Genomic DNA, 18,194 nt, shown 5'->3' on the forward strand with positions numbered 1-18,194 from the left:
CTCACCCCCTGATCGCACGTATATTATATTAGTGGAGTATACTACTTTTAATGTATTACACATATCCTACAAATTTCGAAAACGATCGACGCCCTGGGCATTCATGCATACGAGTACCAGACGAATTTCAGTGCACATCGTGATATCTAACAAGCCAACTCTGTGCCTTTCGTTTCGCGGTTCTGGTTCGCGGGGCTCAGTCATGTGATGTGTCGTTCTAGAATGTTCGTTCTCACTTCCGGCATTGTCCCTTACGGTTTTTCTCGTTTTAGCCTAAGTTTAAATGCGCATGCCCTAACTTTCTGGTGACGTCATGCGCACGGTCGCGTATTTTCTTTATACACCACAGCATTGGCAGCTCTGTCACTCTCGTGCGCTTGTTTGAAAACTTGCTCATCCCATGGCCCAGTGTATACAGATCTTTGGTACCTTCTTGCTACCTCCTTGCTCATCCCATGCAGGGAGGTGTGGAAGAGCGTGAAAGGCACCTGTTTTCCAGTCTCTTCTTCTCTTTTTTACTGGTATAATTTACCTCCTTCAATTAGCTGAAGAGTCTTACAAATGGTGTGTGTATGTATACCGCAGTTTTCGTCAATTCGACAGCTATTTTCATTATAATAGGCCAATGGTGATTAATATAATGGTTGATCGATGCATAAGAAGGACGTGTCTCTTCCACCAGTGGACTGTCCCTGCTTCACCGCATAAAGGCCCTAGGCCTTATGATTTTCCAATGAAATTTAAGTCGTAAGGTACAATTTACAGGGCCGGATCCAGGAATTCCGTATAAAAGGAAGGCGCCTTTGCAAAATCAAAGGGGGGCGCACGCACCCCCCCCCCCCATTTTTTCGTTTTATTTCTTTTGTTTTAACCAAAAATAAAATCGCGCACACGGTGCGTGCGCCCCCCTCTGGATCCGCCACTGATTTCTCTGTGTTTTATGGCTCGTGACGTATACTGGCTCGATTCCTTTTCTGCCTTGCAAGTTGAGCTCACTTCTAACTTAGCTCACTGGATGGTTAGTTTTATACTGTGGAGATGATCTATACGGGTTTTGCATAATAAAAAGGACTGGTAGGCCTGCAATCATCATTTTTATTAACAGTAATGAAATAAAACATTTTCAATTTATTTCATGGACACTAGGGAGACTAGTATACACAGTGGTAATACTTATATAGCAGTCATGGGGACACAAGGAAGACTGTGCAGCTCAATCTGCAGTTACTGACAGGAATCCCAGGCCGTATCCGGGCAATTACCCCCAGAGGGCAATTACCCCCCGGCTGAATACTGGTTAGTGGTAAGGTAAGAGTTAAGATTAGGGTTAGGGTTAGGTTTAGGGTTAGGAGTTTGGGTTAGGCATAGGATTAGGTTCAGGATTAGGATTAGGATTAGGGCCAGGAGAACGGTCCGGGGTAATTGCCCAGGGGGTAATTGCCCTAGACCCATCCCAGGCCTAACTGTGGTATGTTATGATGTAAACATGATTGTGTGAGTTCCAGGGCTCACAGTTCGAATTATTATATCTCAGTTTTCTGTTTCAAGTATAAGGTACCACAAAAGTTTTTCAACGAGTTAAATAAATTGCTTTTTAGGTTAATTTGGAGTGGTGGCCAGGATAGGGTCAAAAGGAAATCTACGTACAATGATTATACTCAATGTGGTCTCAAGATGACTGACCCTTATGCTTTTGCTCTGAATCTGTGTGGAAGTCAATTGAATTATCAGCCGTGGAAATACAAATCATACAAAAAATATTATTTGGAAATCATACGCGCCTGAAGAAAAAATAATCTTAAACTCCAAGTTAGGTATAAATGCATACAGTTACTGTAGCAGATTCCTATCGCACTTGGTATTATCCGTATACTTAGGCCTATTACACGGAGTATGCAATTGTAGAGCAATTTCAATTCAAATTCTCAGTTAGGTGCATGTCAGTCATTGATACATTCAAAATCTAAGAAGTATTTTTATCATGAGTTATGGAATATACAAAATATATTATATCTGTAATTTTTGACTTGCTGAACCCGCCTAGCGTTATATTAGTGTAACAGTATACTAACACTCTACTTTGATTGTTGTTGGTACAGCGTGGACTTTATAGTCGGCGAGTGTTAGTAGTTGTCACCATTTAACACTTTATGTTACGTATTTTCTATGATAGGAGTTTCCGAAGACAATAATAATGATGTCGAAGAGACACGAAGGAAGTCCAGTTCAGCCGGGCAGTATTTTATTCGTCGAATAAAGGCATGTGTAGTAGAAGAATAATATCGATACAAGCACTTGACACTCCCTGGTATGCTCCCATTCGGGGCTATTTTGTAGAGTGTATAGAAACGGGGGATATACCCTCTGCCGGGTGGCAAGAGGTCTGGCAACACCAGTGTTCGGGCTGAACAATAACTATATAGTATGAGATGTGATATCTCCTTTGCCAGGTGGCAAGGGGACTGGCAAAGCCAGTATCACAGCCGTGGACCAGACACCTCTAGCTGTCTCTCAATTCATGTGGACAGGAGTATTTAGAAATCTGTGAATATACAAGTACATATTATGTAATTATCTTGGTTATTTTACATAAGATGAGAGGGGAGATTATTATCAACTTATGTATACGATGGATATTAGCAGGGGAACAGTCCAAATATGGGAAGGGGGAAAGGTCTCAGACCATAATGGTTGTGAGATTTTTATGACTGAACTAGTACTCCGTTGTAGTGGTCGTCAGCACAATGGAATGTAACTGGTCAAGCCAGTAACCTAAAACAAAGGGGCACATAGAGATGGGTGGAATGGGTCCGTGGGGACTGACCACTTTCTAAAACCAGTGCGCCATGCGTCATAATGCACTGCAAGGACGTTTGAAGGAGGGGAGTGAGGAGTGATCCTGGGGAGAAAACACAATTTTGGGTCTTACATTAGATGATTAGGTGGGATAACAGCATTTTAGTACAGTATGCCGGCCAATTTTGATTGCGAAAAAGTACAAATTACACGCACTATTGATCCTAATTGAGCTACACTCGTTTATTTAAAAAAAAAAAAAGTCATAAAACAATAGCCCTATAGGCACCTAAACTAATTTTTGTATAAGATTAAAAGAAAAGATTCTCAATTTTTGTGGCAAATTTGAAGAGACAATAATTCATTTATTTTGTGAATGTGAGAAGGTTACCTCGGAAGTGTTACGAGGCATATGAGTGCAAAAGAATGATTCTAATTTCAATTTTCGGTTTCAGTTTCAATAAGTTTCATTCCTCCACTTGCAAAGAAAATAAGTATAACAATATCAAACATATTTTTCACAAGTCATAGAAATATAAACAACATTTAACATTACAAGTATATTATCGCGTGAAATAATACGTGAATTTCATTATACTGATCTTGAAGTGTACAGGTGGGGGAGACCGTTATCAATAAGCAAATCGCTTGACTTGAACAACGGCCTCTGAACATATAGGCATTGTAACAATTTTTTTAAAACTAAAGGAACAGTATACGCACACGTAGAACAAATTTTACTAATTTCAATAAGTTATTTGGTGTATCTAACAAATTTGTAACATAGGCCCTATTTGATCTTAGTGGTAGTAGGCCCTATTCTGCATTTATCTGAAAAGTTTACAAATAACATACCAAATACTTGATGCATTTAAATCATTCGTTCAAAAACAAAAAGAAATAGAATATTATTTGGCTGTTAAAGGTATAAGCTTCATTTTATAAAATGGAGGTTTGATTTCTGATTTTTGTTTTTGTGATCAGTAGGCCTATATAGCAGGGGCGGATCCAGGAATTCTGTAAAGAGGGGGAGCCTTTACAAAATTTAAGGGGGGGCGCACGCGCCCCACCCCAATTTTTTTCTTTTTATTTCTTTCTTCTTCTTTTTTTAAATAAAGGGGGCGTGCGCCCGGTGCACCCCCGCCTGGATCCTCCACTGCATATAGGGCCTATACTTCTAGTTTCTTATTGCTAGTGACAGTATGTACTGGTTTATTGCCACTTGGTCTACTATCACACGGTCTACTTCCCAGTTCGTCTAACACCACTATATACGGCTAAACTCACTATCAACTTCGTCTAATGCCCGTTTGATCTACTTTGCACTTGGTCTATAAGAATGCCCAGTTTGGCTACCTTCCGTTTCGTCTAATGACCAGAGGTCAAGACCAAGTGATAGATCACCCTTCAACTGTAGACGTACTATCTCTCATATATACAGCGCACTCAAAATGTAATCCATGACATAGGCCTACTGTGGAGGCCTATGTCATGTTCATAACTCATATGATTATGTGTCATTATCTTTTTATTTTTGGTTTATTTTTATGTGTCGAGTCACCATGGATTTTTTACCGTAGTGTCTCCATATGTTAAGAATTATGTGTATGATTTTCCGCACAATATGTTTCTCTTCATTTTTCAAATTGTTGCCAATTGTGTGTAAATCATGTGATTTTGACTTGCAATAAAACATGAATTTAAAAAAAAACATGATTGTGGGATACAGTCAGAGCTTTGTGGGAGCGGACTCGTGAAAAAGTCTAAAAAGACCCAACTCAGTGGCATATAGCAATACGGCACAGTAAAATCATGTTCGTATAGGCTTATTAGACACTCATGCATTTTTCTTCTGTCGGAAAAACCTGGCTAGCCTATGGTGGGGATAAAAATTCGGAACAACTCACAGCGCCTTCTGGTACCTTCTGCAGTAAAGCACGTGAGAAGTACTATCTGCCGCGTGTGTGCGTACATAGCCCAAGCTCGTCTTCAACTGTATGTACAGAACTCACAGGCGCCTCCTATGCACACACACACCACGTGCATGACTCTTTCCCATACGCATTGCACGCGAATGCGCAGTATATCGATAACCTGGCGCCGCCTTGCTTATGAGCATTATTCGAGCAATCAAGCACGCGCACGCGTCCAGCCGGCCAGCCGTCGTCCGCGAGGATCAGGATCTGGATCGATCAGGTACCTACACTACAGTACAGGTGTGACTCTGCTTGAAACAGTCGGACGTCACTCATTAACAGCCTGACAAATCTCCGATAGGGCTACTACTACTCAATCCACCGTTTAAAGGCGTTCAGAGCATGTAAGTACCATCCGTTATGAACTAAAATTCTGTAGATTCTATAGATTTCTGGAATCTAACGAGTAACGTTCTGCAAGAATCTTCAAGGTTGAACGAAGCAGACTACTGACAAGAAGAAGACTGCTACTAACTGCGACCAGCCCCAACGTGCAGCTGTGCCGTTTTCGCATTCAGATCGAGGAGTTGTACAAAACGGTGCCGTTTCGGCGCTATATTTCCGTAATTTTTCAACAAAAACTACTAGGAATACTTACATGGGTTGATTAAACCTAAATAATTAATTTCGGCGACTGTTTGATGCATTTCATTGCTTATGATGCAGAAAATTTTGTCTTATAACGCTCACCGATGCCCACTGAAACTCACAATCACTTGCACAGGCGCACAGCATGCATGCAGTGCAGTACATTGACAGCATGCGTAATGCGTACTAATGTAATGGATATAGCAGCAAGTCTCTCCACTGTTACACTAGGGCAGGCCGCTTATTACTCCTAAAAAAATGTAGAAAATTTTGCAGTTTCTAGATAAATGAGTGAGAAAAACCAAGTCGAAAAGGTAATGTATATTTTATTTTTTATTTTCACCTGAAACACCAACTAAGACAAGGAAATTCAGGGAAACTTTTGAGGTACCAAAACTTTATATTATCTTTAACATTTATGCATGTTTAAATCACATTTTGTAACTGAAATTCTATGAAATCCCACTCACATTTACAGGAAAAATGCTGAAGATTCAGTAGAACCACAAGTTCACTGATCGATACCGGAAATTTCTAGCTATTGTCCTCAAACGCGAACGATGCGGAAAGTTGTGCTCCAAGGAAGGGGCCCGCAAGGCCCGCAACTCATTACCCGCGCTCCCATTCTTCTAGGCAAAGCACGTAAAATTTGATTGTCAATTTTTCATAAGGTTTTATCGGGTGAACTGTTGGAAATGTTAAAGATAGACATTTTACCGTAAAATACGAAATTTGAGCCTCATTTGCCGATTTTTTCTTTGTCATCCGCTCGGTGAGAATGTGTACGTTGATTTGTGGGATGAATTGTGATTCTGGTGCAAGGACTACACGTAGGTGCGAAAGACGTCGATTATTTCATTGCGAAAATCTTGTCCACAATTACAATGCGATTTTGCACCGCGCAAAAAGACAACTTTTTTTAAGGGGTATGTTTGAGGCATATTTTCTAAAAACTGGAGCGAATAATTGACATAAGTTGGCTGAATTCGTAATTTCCAGGAGTCTGTGAATAAGTGGTGTTTTTTTTAGCCGAAATTTCATCCTCTGAGTACGGAATTCAAAGCCACGAAAAAAAAGTGTCCAGTGATACGATCTACTCTCCTACAGGTATGGTATTACCGGACAGCATGGTAATTCCGGACACGCACATTTTTGCGTACTGATGACATTTAGTACGCGTGAGACTTCGTAGATTAGCCTCACAGAACGTTGTGTGGACCGAAATCGCAAAAAACGTGACATAAAAATGTAAAAACGCGAAGAAGTTCACATTTTACCTGGTAGCGTGCAAAAATGCGTGTTAAAATGCGTGCAGTTTCCATAGCCAAGTGACATACCATGACCACCCCTCGGTCCAGAATAATGCGTGTAGTTTTCCATATGTAGCCAAGTGACATACCATGACGCACCCCTCGGTCAAAAATTTGACCGACAATGATGGGATTTTGACGCACCCCTCGGTCAAAAATTTGACGGACAAACCTGGGAAAATGATGCACACCTGGGTCACAAATTTGAGTGACCAAGCCAGGAAATGACGCACCCATGTCTGGAGGTAGTGGGGTGAGTCATTACATTGACAAGTGCATTATGCATGTTAAAAGGGTGTGTACAGTTCTGGTCGAGGTTAGGATTTAGCTATTAACATTTTGTGAGATATTGAGAAACCACTCTATGAGATGTCAAAGAGCATGCAATTCTAAGGGGTATCAAAAGTTTATATGATGAAAATCGGTTTTGAAATGGCCGAGATATCCAAAAACAAAGTGAAATAAAGAGATCCTTTTGTAATAAAAGGCGTGGCCTGTCGCCTTTTATTATTATCACTTTTTTGGATATCTCAGCCATTTGAAAACCAATTTTCATCAAATAAATGTTGAATCCTTCTTAAAATGACATGCTCTTTCATATTTCATAAGAGGTTTCTCATTATCTCATTTAGGAATGTTCAAAACATGAATCCCCACCTCAACCAGTACTGTACAGTCCCTTTAAATCACATTTCGTAACTGAAATTCTATGAAATCCCACTCACATGTACAGGAAGAATGCTGAAGATTCCAATAGAACCACAAGTTCACTGATCGATACAGGAAATTTGCAGCTATCGTCCTCAAACGCGAACGATGCGGAAAGTTGTGCGCTAAGGAAGGGGCCCGCAGGGCCCGCAACTTGTTACCCGCGCTCCCATAGACAAAGCACGTAAAATTTGATAGTCAAGTTTTCATAAGGTTTTATCGGGTGAACTGTTCGAAATGTTAAAGATAGACATTTTACCGTAAAATGCGAAATTTGAGCCTCATTTGCTGATTTTTTTCTTTGTCATCCGCTCGGTGAGAATGTATACGGTGATTTGTGGGGTGAATTGTGATTCTGGTGCAAGGACTAGGTGCGAAAGACGTCGATTATTTCATTGCAAAAATCGTGTCCGGAATTACAAAGCGATTTTGCACCGCGCAAAAAGACAACTTTTTTTAGAGGGGTATGTTTGAAGCATATTTTCTAAAAACTGGAGCAAATAATTGACATTTAAGTTGGCTGAATTAGGTGGTGTTATTTTTAGCCAAAATTTCATCCTCTGAATACGGAATTCAAAGCCACAAAAAAAAAAAGCATCCGGTGATACGATCTACTCTTCTACTTAAAATAAGTCGAGAACATCTAGACCACTGCTAGTCATTTAATAATATTAATAATATTGATTCCAACATAGAAATACAGCTGTAGGCCCTATTGTAATTTACATTGGAATCGAGTTCTAGTGTTGATAATAGAAATACGCCCCAAGTAGTTAGAGGTTCTACTCTAACTTAGGTTCTACGTTAGTAAATTTTAGGCCCTAATAGTCAATGATAGTAACTGTTAGAATGGTAGAGAACTAGGTCCTACTAAAGTTGACTGAAAGATCAGTCTGTAGAAAACCTGGCGCTAGCGTACTTTCGCACCTATTTGTCAAATGATCTCCAAACATGCACAAACTCACCCTTGTTACCGGTATTCAGTAACCTAAAATACATGCATCTGGGTCTCCAAAGTTGAATAGAAGTCAAGTTTTAACACTTTTACTTGACTTTTACTTGAGTATCTACAAGTGTCGGAAAATCGTAAAATCTCGATCACTTGAAATGCTACTCTGTACACAAGCACAGTACGAATACATGCAGCGCATGCACTTGGAGTCGATCATTTTGGTCTGAATGAAGCCACACAGCGGCTTTTTAGCTCACATGAGCCGAAGGCTCAAGTTAGCTATTGCGATCACTCTTTGTCCGGCGTCCGTCGTGCGTAAACTTTTACATTTTCATCTTCTTCTTGAGAACCCCTCGACCGATTTTCACCAAACTTGGCAGGTAGCATCGCTAGGGGGATAGGATCTCAATTTGTTCAAGTGGGCACCGTACCCCACCTGGGGGGCCCCCAGAGGGGCCCAAACCCCCCAAAATTAAGGAATCTTAAAAAATCTTCTTCTCTAGAACCAGAAGTGATAGAGCTACATGTAAGTTAATACTATGAATTAGTACTTTGATGACTGTAGTTTCAGATTTGTTCATGGCGGAATCAGGGTGCCCCCCCCCCCCCTTGGGACCCAGGGGAGGGGGTGGGGAGGGGTCCTAATGGGGCCCAAATTGTACATTTTCATCTTTTTCTTGAAAATGCCATTATGAATTTTCATGTCAAGACTGGATCCAGCAAATTTCACCAAACTTTGTCCAAGGATGATGTATGGTGGGACAATTACTTGATTAATTTTTGAGTGAAATCGGACAGAGGTCAAAGGTCAAAGATCAAGGACAAATCCTAAAATTTATCTTTTTACATGATAACTCAAAACTGGATGAAGCAGCTTTCACCAAACTTGGTCCAAGGATGATGTATGATACGGCAATTAGTTGAGTAGATTTTTGTGACATTGGCAAGAGGTCATAGGTCAGAAGGTCAAGGTCAAATGCTAAAGATGTTGCTATTTCCCCATATCCATGCAATGCCCAAAGGTATTTTCTTGAAACTTAGTGTAGACATGTACTACTGCATAAAGATTCTCCAGAGAGAGTTTCATGTCATTAGGTCAATGGTCAAAAGGTCAAAGATTAGGTGAAAATGTTACAATTTCACTTTTCTTACAAATGGTTCAATGTATCTTCATGGAACTTGGTACATACACATGTACTGACTGGCAGGGATTATCTAGGGAATTTAGGGGTCATGGGTCAATAGTCAGGGGTCAAAGGTCAACTCGTCAAAATTTTACTATTTCCCTCATATACTAGTATATATGCAATGCATTATTATTTTTAAAACTTAATATACATGTATTTCCTAATGGAGATTCTCATGGAAATTTCCTGCTAGAAGGTCAAAGGTTAAGGGTCAAGGCCAGGTTTAAATGCAAAAAAAAAAATCTATTTTGTACTGTAATTACACTCTTTCTTTAAACCTTGAAAATTACTCAATGCATAAACTTAAAAGGGTCAGTCAGAAGTCAAGTAAAAATCCTCAATTCCCCAAATACATGTACCTGCACTCTTGAATAGACCATTATAGCAAACATAGTTCAAGGAAAGCGAACATACAAGATATTTCTGACAAACCTGTCATTTCAATATTTTGCCAGTTATGTGAAACTGTTATCTCACATTGTGAAGACATTATACTATACACCTATTGGGAAAATCATGCATTATGGCGGAGGCATCAGTCGCCATAGCGACATTTCTAGTTTATGGATGTCTCGGCCATTTCAAAACCGATTTTCATCAAATAAACTTTGAATTCCTCTTAGAATGATATGCTCTGTACTATTTCACAAGTGATTTCTTGATATCTTGCAAAAAGTTAAAAGCCCACTTCTCATCTCCACCAATACTATACCACCCCTTTAAGATCTCATTGCTCATACTTGCTAAATTTTTCACACAATGGATCATAATATCCCATCCAGGATTTCAAGATGGCTCAAAAATCAAAGCTGGGTTATTGGCAAGCAGCATACCCCAATGTAGTGTATGTTCAGTAGTATGTTTCATAAAAGCAGGAAGAAAAAAAAAATTAAGATCAATTTTCCAGCAGGTAAGTTCTCATTTACAATATTTCCATATATCATGTGTTAAAAAAAAACAGCACTTACAACTCCACTTTATGTATTGTTTATGTTTTTCTTAAAAGTGCAGATTTTTAATCTGATTTTCTGCAAATATGTTGTTCATTTTCAGAACGGCAAAATGGCTAAAGCCCCAGCAGTAGGAATTGATCTTGGCACAACGTATTCATGTGTTGGTGTATTTCAGCATGGAAAGGTTGAAATCATAGCAAATGACCAAGGAAACAGAACCACACCCAGCTACGTGGCCTTTACAGATACAGAGCGTCTGATTGGGGATGCTGCGAAAAACCAGACAGCAATGAATCCAAACAACACTGTCTTTGGTAAGTTCTCAGTTACAGTATGACCCCGTTTACAGTGCGGGGCTGGGCCGAGCCGCGGCCGAGCCCAGCCTCAATTGCAATTTTGTCCAATTACACTGCCGGGCTTGGCCCCGCTTTTAATTCAAACCTTTCAATATTTTGTCGTAGTGGCGCTCTGCTTGTAAACAAATGCAATATGGTATAGTCTGGTTTTCAGACCCTTTGCCAACTGGATTCCGTGGCGACGAAGTCACCGTTCGGGCAAAGGCCTTTGCCGAAGGAAAAATCCTTTACAGGACAAAACCACCTTAAACTATACTAGTTTTCGACGTTTAGGGGATTAATATCCTGAATAGCGAAATAGTACGGGCAGAGGGTTTGGAAGCCAGACTAAAATTGGCCGGGCTCGGCTGCGGCCGAGACCACCTCCAGAGCGTGGCCAAATGCGCTGCCAATTTTGGCCCGCATGTGGCCTTTTGCGCGTTTACACTGAAATGAAGGCGGGCTCGGCCGCGGCTGCCGAGCCTCGCACTGTAAATGGGGTCATAGTCATTTGTGCTCCTTTGAAATTGAGCTAACATAATGCTTTCATAGTATGTACATATTCAGTACCATGGCTGTCAAAACAATCTCAGGAGATGATCCGTCACTTCTTTTTCGTGAGAACAGAGATTGTCATGTAGCATAAGAACACATACTATCCCTTTCAGAATTTCCCAAGTACTAAGTAAGCAAAAATATGATTGCCTTCTCAACGTCCTCCCTAACCCTAAACAGGCTGGGCTTCTTTGCCTGATTCTGCCCCCCCCCCCCCTAGATCTCGGCCATCATTGGCGCAGTTACAACAAAATTTAGCATTTGTAACACCCACGTCGTAATCTACAAGAATTTGTCTTAAGACGTTATTTTGCCTCGGCCACAAAGTGACGCTTGAGGCATTATGTTTTAGGTTGTCCGTCCATCTGTATGTCCGTCCATAAACAATTTTGTAGACAGCGTAACTAAAAAAACATTTGAGGTATCCTAACGAAACTTGGCATATGAGTGCGAAGTTGTGCCTATCAACTTTTGGGTGCACGTGCTCAAGGTCAAGGTCAAATGCACAAAATTTCACTATTTCCCCCATGTCTATGGGGGATTCCAAATTAATAATCCAAAAACTGTAAGATCCCAAGATGAGATGATGATGATGACGATAGTATTGACTGTAAAGATGACAATGATTATGATGGTGAAGCTGATAATGAAGATGGTGATAATGTTGTTGTGGAGATGATGATTATGATGATGGAGGTGATAACGATGATGGTGATGAAGGTGATGATGGTGATATAAGACATGGGATCTTCAGTGCAGTTTTACTCCGCTCATCTACATTAATTCCAGTAAACCCCTTAGCAACTGAAGACCCCACACATAATAGCCCACTGCTCCCTGGAAATACAGCAACACCACTCCCATCCCGACAACTTTCCAAACCATGCAAAATAAATCACGGCATGTTAACCCCTATCTGTCACAACTTTGTCCATTTGAAAGCCCAATAAAAACTCCACCAAGAGATCGGCACGTCACAGAAACAATTCCTACACACCCCTGCTGACCCTTGACCTCCCTCAAATTCCTCAATCACGTATTCCATATGAAAACAGTAAAGCACAAAATGATCATGAACGGACAGGCGGCCTCAGGCGGCCCAGGGAGCAACCCCACAGGCAGCCTCGGGCGGTTCAACTAATGGGTTAACGGATACTACCGAAAAGTCTAATTGCAAATAGAAAGAATTCAGATATCAGTTGAAAACTGTCTCTGTCATTCCCATTAGGCAGGAGGGTGAATACATTTACACTCGCCTCTGTATTCAGATTTCCTCAAAACTGAAAAGATTCCTGATTAAGACATTACAGAGATTTTTTGTTAAGTGTTTAGATGTTTAGTCAGTTTGTAGTATGTTTGCACTAGATGTGTAATTGTGACATCATGATTAAACAGTTTTGATTATGCAAAGGTGAACATTTAACCCACTTCAAGGCAAAATAAGTGATTATTTTTGTTGAACTACTTCATGTAGATGCAAAACGCCTGATAGGTCGCCAGTATGAGGACTCTATCGTGAAGGGGGATATGAAGCATTGGCCTTTTGCTATAGTCAATGACAATGGCCGACCGAAGATCCAGGTGGAATACAAGGGGGACACAAAGACTTTCTATGCAGAAGAGATCAGCTCAATGGTTCTGACAAAGATGAAAGAGACAGCAGAGGCTTACTTGGGCAAGGTAAGTGCAAAGCTAATACATTGTGTATGCTTTGAAATGTGATGGTTCACTTACAAGTTTATCTGCTGTATAACATACCAAAAAAAAAGTAAACAAAAACTTACTGTTCGGAGTTTAATTGTAATTCTAATAGCAATTAGAAGGGAGTGAATGTATGAGAGCCTGTTCGCAAATGCCCAGTCAATCTTCAACTGATATGACCACTGCTAATTTGATGAGATAAGCTAATGAGAGCTTCCTTAAGTTTGAATCACTGGGAGTGATTGAAGGGCATGGATATATTCTATCCCTTCTAATTGCTATTAAAATAACAATTAATCTTCAAACAGTTAGTTCTCGGTTAATCTTTCCTTTATCAAGCAATTCTCAGTCGAGAATATATAATATGAGACTTCAAAGCGCAGCCACTGTGGTCTTAGTAAATTAGCACCATCAAGAAAAACTGACTTGACTGATCGGCATGGCCTGGTCATGTTCCAAAATGGTGCGGATGAAGGCAGTGCCTGTATCAACAGGCTTAAAGGGGCATTAAAGACGATTTTCATAATTTCACATCATGCAGTACATAAATCAACAGCTCTATATATAGATTTGTGGAATTTATTGTTGTCCTTGAGCAGAGAAACTAAGACCCAGTATATAGTGAGTGAGAAGGCCAGGCAGAGCCCGGCCTTACTTTCATTGTAAATGCTCAAAAGGCCAAATGCAAAACCAAAAACGGCCGCGCATTCAGCCAAGCTCTGGAGGTAGTCTCAACCGCTGCTCAGCGCGGGTTCAGCCTGGCCTTTTCTCACTGTAAACGCAAACTGGGCTAAATGCAGTACCAAATTGTGATCTCAGAAGTGCAATGATCGTGACATCATAGGATATGACTTTGTAATCCCACGTTTAGCAAAATTTCTTTGGTGTACACTACAGAATCATCATCATTAGCAACTGGGTATGAGCAGAGGTATCCAAAGTTGTGTTTAAATTTAAGTTATCATTGAATCATCATAACTGTACTACATCATTTTGTTGGTCCTCATTCATATTGTGTTATTGTGCATAGAACCAGTAAGGAAAGAGCAGCTGTGAGCGTGATGTTCGAAAGTTCGCCCTTAATAAAAACCTTGGCCTTTTGTTCATTGCAAATAGCTCCCGACAGCTCCTCTGCACTGTGACGCTGGAGCGAACCCAAATAATTGTTTACAAGCAGAGTGCCACTGCAACAAAATATTGAAAGGTTTGAATTAAAAGCCCGGGCCAAGCCCGCCACTGTAAACACACAGAATTACAGGGCCGAGTGCCACTATTGAGGCCATGCTCAGCCTGGGCGTGGCCCGGGCTCAGCCCAGCCCTAGACGGGGTGTAAGACCCAATTTACAGTGGAGGGCAGGACCGGGCCGAGCCCAACCTCAATTTCGGTACTCGGCCCCACAATCTTGTCCATTTACAGTGCCGGGCTGGGCCCAGGCTTTTAATTCAAACCTTTCAATATTTTGTCATAGTGGCGCTCTGCTTGTAAACAAACACTATTACTGGGAGGGCGCCGGTCACAATGTGGTACAGTCTGGTTTCCAGACCTTTGCCGTCTGGACTCCACAGCGACGAAGTCGCCGCTTTTGCCGAAGGCAAAGACCTCTGCAGAACAAAACCATCTTCATCTATACTTGTTTTTGACGTTGAGGGCGTTAATATCCTGAATAGCAAAATAGTACGGGCAGAGGGTCTGGAAGCCAGACTAAATTTGGTACTGCATTTGGCCCAGTTTGCGTTTACAGTGAGAAAAGGCCGGGCTAGGCCGCGGCCGAGACTACCTCCAGAGCTTGGCCAAATGCGCGCCCGATTATGGTACCGCATTTGGCCTTTTGCGCGTTTACAGTGAACTGAAGGCCAGGCTCGGCCACGGCCGAGCCCAGCCTTTTCACTCACTGTAAACGGGGTCTAATACTCTGAAAAATCCTGATCAAATTACACTGAACAGTGTTAATGACATATGAGCCTAACATATTTCAGAAATGTATTCTGTGTAATTCCATTACAATACCACATGCTTCACAAGTTCACCTGTGTAGAATCTATGCATGCCTTCTTCTTTTGTTCTGCCTCCTTGAGCCCCAACTCATGCATTCTTATGGTAAGGCTGCCATGTTATCATCCTTGTTCATTGCAATTTCTTATAGATTTAGAAAACATTCTTATTCCTCATCCCAATTACTATAAATTCTGTAACCCTGTATTCAGCATAACTGATTTATAGTTGTTCAAATGTAAAAGTCTGAAAATCATCCTGAGGTCTGTATGATGAATGGGACAAAAAACAAAACAAACACAGGATGTAAACCACTGGAGCAACAACAATGAAGGTATTATCAGATTACCGTAAGTTGAAATTGAGCATGCTCTATTAACACATTCTGTCCATGTTTAATGCCACCTTTCAAAGCAGTAGCATTATCCCTTCAAAAGTTATCAGACTTGAAAGTGAAGAGTGCGCAAAGGATTATCAAGAAATGAAAGGGGGCCTCTAAGACATACCTGATCTCACTACCGGTACTCTACAAAAAAAGGTTGTAGAAAAACTGCTAAAAATGCACTTTCCCATCCATTTTATGATCCTAAACTTAAAAATAATGTAGAAAAAGGGTAGCTCTTTCAGAAAATGTGAAAAACTTAATATTGACTTGGTTGACCCGTTTCACCTTTTTTGAGTCCTCGCTTTAAAATCAAGGGGTGCGAGTTTTTGTTCATTATGTGGTGCACGATCACATAGCACAACTCATAAAATTACTCGGTTGCGGAGATATCAATGATTTCATTAGTGCATGTCAAGTGGTTGAGGAAATCAGTTTCGAGAAAAACGCCTTCAAAGTTTTTCCTGCCGAAGCCATCATGATCAAGGGAAGGCGAGACAGTTTTCACCGCTTGACAATAGGAGGTATGCTCCTAGCAACCTCCATGATGTTCATTCAAGCTTAGCGCCAGCGGTCTACGCACAACTAATCAGTGATCAGAATGCCACACACAGACCAATAAGATCACTCCTTTTTGCTAGGGGCGGAGTCTAGCTGCGGCGCTAAATCCAAATCTTCGGACACGTTTCTGTTACGTTGAAAGTCGGAAAATCAATGCCCAGAAAAACGCTGATTTCTTGCCTTTCCTTGATCATTTAGCTTCGAAATTTGGACAGATGATAGACAAAATATTAGACTACAAAATTATGCCAAAAACAGAAATCTGATTGTTCTTTGAAAGTCAAAGACTAACTCAATATTTTTGCTACACATATTACAGTTTGTATAGCAGTAGTGTCCAAAATGCATGCAAGTATGTTAATGTCAGTTACAATATGTTTTTAGTTGAATTATTTTGTTCTTTGATGTTAACCTTCCAGAAAGTAGATGATGCAGTCATCACAGTGCCAGCTTACTTCAATGACTCTCAAAGGCAAGCTACCAAAGATGCTGGTGTCATCTCTGGTCTCAATGTGTTGCGTATTATTAACGAGCCAACTGCAGCTGCTATTGCCTATGGTCTTGACAAGAAGGTAACAATTTTCACTTCTCTGTTCTCATAGCCTCAAAATGTGCCAGTGATAACCAATTTCAAAGTATTTTCTCAGACTAGACAGAATAGGCAGATACTAATGTTGTTCAGGTGTGACAAATTTTGCAGTTTATGTACATAAATCAGTGAATGTCTTCAAAATTAGGTGAAATTAACTTTAAAGAAGTGACAACTTTGTCTCATGTTTGAAGCCGTACTTTTGCACAATTTGTGCATGTGTGTGTGTGTGTGCACATGCACACACAGCCATCTTGGCACAAGATTCTTAGGAACTCCCAAAGTACCCTGTCTTTGTGTTGAATGAATCTATTCCATGATTAAGTCAGCTTTGATTTACGAAATGGTGCTAAAAAAAGTTTTTTTATGCCTCCGCCACGAAGAGGTGCCGGAGGCATTATGTTTTCGGGTTGTCCGTCCGTCCGTCCGTACGTCTGTACGTACGTACGTACGTATGTCCGTCCGCTTTCGTTTACGCGATAACTTGAGTAATATTGACTGGAATTTTACCAAACTTGGTCCAAGTATGAAGTATGATGGGGCAATTAGTTGATTAGATTTCGGGTGAAATCGGCTAAAGGTCAAAGGTCAAGGTCAAATCATGAAATTGTATCCGTTTACGTGATAACTCAAGACTGGATGGAGCAAATTTCACCAAACTTTGTTGGAGGATGATGTATGATGGGAAAATTACTTGATTAGTTTTTCAGTGAAATCGGACAGAGGTCAAAGGTCAAAGATCAAGGTCAAATCCTAAAATTTATCTGTTTACGTGATAACTCAAAACTGGATGAAGCAGCTTTCACCAAACTTGGTCCAAGGATGATGTATGATGAGACAATTAGTTAAGTAGATTTTAGTCACATTGGCAAGAGGTCAAAGGTCAAGGTCAAATGCTAAAAATGTTGCAATTTCCCCCATATCCATGCAATGTTTAAAGGTATTTTCTTGAAACTTGGTGTGGACATGTACTACTGCGTAAAGATTCTCCAGAGAGAGTTTCATGTCATAAGGTCAAAGGTCAAAGATTAGGTGAAAATGTTACAATTTCACTTTTCTCGTAAATGGTTCAATGTATCTTCGTGGAACTTGGTACATACGCATGTACTGACTGGCAGGGATTATCTAGGGAATTTAGGGGTCATGGGTCAATAGTCAAGGGTCAAAGGTCAAGGTCAACTCGTCAAAATTTTACTATTTCCCTCATATACTAGTATATATGCAATGCATTATTATTTTTAAAACTTAATATACATGTATTTCCTAATGGAGATTCTCATGGAAATTTCCAGCCAAAAAGTCAAAGGTTAAGGGTCAAAGGCCAGGTTTCAATGCCCTCCTCTCCCCCCCCCCCCCCCCCCCAAAAAAAAAAAAAAAAAAATCTATTTTGTACTGTCATTACACTCTTTTTTCATACCTTGGAAATTACTAAAAGCATAAACTTATAAAAAGGTCCGTCAGAATTCAAGTAAAAATTCTCAATTCCCAAAATATGTGTACCGGTACTCTTAGAAAATTATAGCAAACCCAGTTCGAGGAAAGTGAACATTTAAGACATTTCTGACAAACCTGTCATTTCAATATTTTGCCACTTATGTGAAACTGTCA

The 18,194-nt window shown here is 40.5% G+C and overlaps 1 protein-coding gene across 1 annotated transcript in view; it reads left to right on the top strand.

Moving 5' to 3' along the window:
• Window positions 1-4,917: 4,917 nt before the first annotated feature.
• The window catches only part of LOC139727689 (heat shock cognate 71 kDa protein-like), a 42,073-nt gene continuing 28,796 nt past the window's right edge, over window positions 4,918-18,194 (top strand). Inside the window, 4 exon segments of the mRNA XM_071638704.1 lie at window positions 4,918-5,116; window positions 10,571-10,784; window positions 12,835-13,040; window positions 16,417-16,569. Of these exon segments, the coding sequence (XP_071494805.1) occupies window positions 10,580-10,784; window positions 12,835-13,040; window positions 16,417-16,569 (564 nt within the window). The 5' untranslated portion in view covers window positions 4,918-5,116; window positions 10,571-10,579.

This window comes from Diadema antillarum, unplaced genomic scaffold (genome assembly GCF_040938485.1).
Source record: "Diadema antillarum isolate AM-2024a unplaced genomic scaffold, OU_Dant_1.0 scf00000001, whole genome shotgun sequence".
Lineage (NCBI taxonomy): Eukaryota > Metazoa > Echinodermata > Echinoidea > Diadematoida > Diadematidae > Diadema > Diadema antillarum.